The 3,630-nt window shown below is 39.7% G+C and overlaps 1 protein-coding gene across 1 annotated transcript; it reads right to left on the reverse strand.

The window, feature by feature from the left end:
- Nucleotides 1-497: 497 nt before the first annotated feature.
- Nucleotides 498-2,661, reverse strand: LOC121576515. Its single transcript, XM_041889715.2, has 3 exons — nucleotides 1,643-2,661; nucleotides 1,189-1,299; nucleotides 498-1,098 (listed from the first exon to the last, which is right to left on the reverse strand). Exons 1-3 carry the CDS (start codon nucleotides 2,451-2,453, stop codon nucleotides 974-976), a joined length of 1,047 nt encoding a protein of 348 aa, XP_041745649.1. The 5' UTR covers nucleotides 2,454-2,661; the 3' UTR covers nucleotides 498-973.
- Nucleotides 2,662-3,630: the final 969 nt, after the last annotated feature.

Consider the following 3,630-nt stretch of genomic DNA (forward strand, 5'->3'; position numbering starts at 1 on the left):
ATATTACATATTTGTATATACAATTAATAACATTATTATTTAAATATCATAACAAACTGGTAACTATCCCAACATTGGCACTTGAGGAACTCAACTTGTGTAAACCTCATTAAGCTACAAAAGTGTCAGTACTCAACCTTATCATGTGTTGACAATACAACAGAACAGATTAACCGGAATTACATTTACTCTCACAGGTGGCCAAAAAGAACCATCTGAAAGCCACGCCCCAACTAAGCCACACCAGTCTTCTGATCTGACTCGGTGGATCATAGCTCAATAACCCAACTAAGTGTCCCAACTGGCTAGGTCAAAAACATATCCATTATTTACCCAGCGCTGGGTTGTTTTTAACCAAGCATTTTTATTTAGTGTAGTCTGAAATTCTAAGGCACCTAAATGTTTCACATTTCTGAGTTTCTCATTGTTTCTAACACTTTTTCATTGTGCCTATTAAATCTATATGGGTTAAAGAACAATATTTTCAATCTAACTAGTTGCTTAATGTTAACTGAAGTCAAGTATAAACTGAAGCAAAAGAAAACAACATCAATATACTTACCGAACAGCATGATGTAAATGGTCATAGTGTTTGTTGGTCACATTTTTTCATTGTTGTTTTACATTTCAAGATGAGCTCTTTGTAACTATGTTATCTCAACAAAAGCAGATATTACATTTACAATTATATAAAGTGACAACATACATGGATGGCTATGTAACAGAGTAACCTCACAAGATACGCATGTCCACTAAATGTATTAAGTTGCGTAACTTGAGTTATCTCTCTAAATTCAAATTGTTCTAAATCACAGGCTAATGTATCAACTATTCTGTGACTGATCATCAACCCATTGCAAGGCCAATGTGTCAGTCATGTGACTTAACAGCAAACGTACAGACGCCAATGTTCCTTGAGACCAACTTTTTGTGGGATTGACTGAGAGCATTGTCCACAGTTGAACATGGGATCTCATGACCCATGAGTGTCATCGTGACTGTCCTTTCTGGTTACACCACAGTCTGAATCTGCCTGGGGTCCAGCGGACAGAACACCAGTCTTCAGAGGAATCCCTTCCTCTGCACTTCCTGTGTCACCTGAAAAACAACAACATTGAACTGTTATGTACCCCCATTTACTGTCAAGGACGTACATGGAGAGTGGAATTGGAAGAGGGCAACATTTACCTCTTTGCCTGTTTGCTGAAGTGTTGTTGGCCTGGCCGCGTTGTCTTCTTCTAGGCCAAGGCAAACATTGGAAGGGCCTGAAAAACATGTTCCCTCTTTCCCCAGAATTATCTGCAAAGGCAATAATGAGCATGAACATTTGGCAGCAAATCTATGGGGCAGTTTGCTTACTGAATGCTTACTTTGTTCTGAAGTCCACTAGCCTGTGAGAATATTGAATGCATGAAAAATGTCCCCCCAGTCTTATGGGTGTCATGAACTGACCTACATAGGCTATAGGCCTATGGCTAAACATTAGTTATGATAATATGCCATTTAGCAGACGCTTTTATCCAAAGCGACTTACAGTCATGTGTGCATACATTCATAAAAATGATAAAAGTACAAACAATTCATAAGGCCTATAACTGACCATGGTTTACAAACCACAAACATTTGAAAATGTGTATTTCACCTGACGATTGAGACGAATAGATGGCTTTGCTGGCATATTTCTTGATGGCGAGCATCCTATCCTCCGTTTTGGGAATGAAATGCCCTGCCCAGATGGCTTCTGGGGGATGTTTCCGAAACACTGAACGAAGCAGGCCCTCCAGAATTCCCACAGATTCACGCGACTCCTTGCTCTCACCTAGTGAGCGTATTAACCCGACTAGTGCTGGGAGGACATTGGCACGTTTCGTACGTGCCCTAACGTCCTTCAGAATTTCTTTCAGGCAAATTGCGTTTGCACTGCCACTGAAAAACTCGTGTCTGAATATGAATATTATAATAGGATAGTCTATTATTCGCTTTCGTCTACAACTGTTCATGCTTAAGGTTTTGGTCTTTTGAACGTTCCCATTGAGCCTTAGTGGTCCTTTATCCTCCCCCACAGACTTGGCACTCAATACTAAATCCTTTGGCCTCGTTGACAGAGGTATTTTGTTCCCCTGGGCTTGAGGCAAAGTCTTGCAGTCGATTACTGTTTCGCATGTACCATTATTTTCTTTTGTAGTATCGCCTTGACTATTTGGAGAGGAATAAACCTGACCATTAGTGTTGTTGTTGGCATGGCTCGTACCAAGGTTTTCAGTGCGCCCGCTATGAAACATGTCCTGAATGAACTCCTTTAATATCCCACTGTCTTCGTCCTCCTCGTCCGATTTGACCGCATCACTTATCAAGTATATACTCTCTTTACCTCCAATTTGACGCAGTACTTGCTGAAATTCGATGTCCTCGGGTGGCTGCGGTGTGTCCTTTGGATAGATCGGACAAGCCATAGTAAATCGCCCTCTTTGCTCTTTAGTATTTAGCTAAAAGACAGCGCACACCGCTCAGGGCACGCTCCAAAGAGTTCAGAAAAACGTCAAAAGATACGTTTTATGTACATGGACTATCGTCCGTGAGAGCTCTATTTACAGACACACATGAAATGTGTACATAATAAACTTCCAAAGCACTGAAGGAAAGAAGCACAGGAAGAAAGGGTGGGATTAAAGACTCTAAGCCTATTGCTATTGGTTAGCTAGTCTTATGGGCAGGGTTGTCTATCTCGTGCTGTGAGCCAACACTTATACGGTAAGATTTTTCATCATAATGAAGTTCATTTTTAATACATCTGATACAACAGGCAAATAAACCGATTTGAGAGTAATCTTGACAGCACTACAGATATAGAATATAAATAAACAAGAAGAAAACAGAGAATAAAGAATTGAAGGAGGTCTGCATCTTCAGGTGGAGAGGTTCAGAAGAGTCCAATGTGATGCAATCTCAGGGGTCAGAGGTCACTCTTTCTTATTCCAGTTATTCGCAGGGAAAGCACCCCTTTCTCCTCTCCAAGACTGTAGAGAATGGGCTTCTCAAAAAGAAAAGAGAGATCATGAAGTTACTTTATGAACATAACTTGAGTAGACAGACACAGTTGACTATGCCTATGTTATTACAGTATCATGAATCCCTAGTTAATCCATAGTGTGTCCTGCTGTTGCTTTGTTGTTACTGCACTCGCGTATTAGTGTTTTTGCTTGCTTGCTACATTGTGTTTCTTAATCAAATGTGTGCCTTTTCAGTGTGAAGAACCCTAACTGAAACCTAAACCATTAATTAGCCACAATCTCTGATAACATTAGTGTAGTAATTTCTTGATATGGCTTTCTTTACAAGAGCGTATATGGCTCTTTTAATTGCCAAGCCATACAATATAGAAACACCACAACAATATCTGACCCTTTCACAGTAAATGAATGATAAACCTGAGTGACTGATCAAAGCTAACAGAAACTGCTCAGTCATTGAACTTTAGACTTGCTGATTAATGGTTGACAGGGGGCAGTTTAACTTCGGTTGAGATTTATACTGTTGACATTCAGATTATCATCATTGGGAAGTTTTTTGGTATTTTTACATTTACCATTATTGTTATTAACGTAATTTGTATCTTTACAGTATCAGTAT

Source organism: Coregonus clupeaformis, chromosome 11, assembly GCF_020615455.1.
Source record: "Coregonus clupeaformis isolate EN_2021a chromosome 11, ASM2061545v1, whole genome shotgun sequence".
In the NCBI taxonomy this organism is placed as follows: domain Eukaryota; kingdom Metazoa; phylum Chordata; class Actinopteri; order Salmoniformes; family Salmonidae; genus Coregonus; species Coregonus clupeaformis.

Coding starts and splice junctions, on each gene's coding strand:
- LOC121576515 (XM_041889715.2), bottom strand. CDS start 2,453: ATGGCTTGTCCGATCTATCCAAAGGACACACCGCAGCCACCCGAGGAC. Junction 1,300..1,642: donor CTATTCGTCTCAATCGTCAG/GTGAAATACACA, acceptor TTGCCTTTGCAG/ATAATTCTGGGGAAAGAGGG. Junction 1,099..1,188: donor TTCAGCAAACAGGCAAAGAG/GTAAATGTTGCC, acceptor GTTGTTTTTCAG/GTGACACAGGAAGTGCAGAG.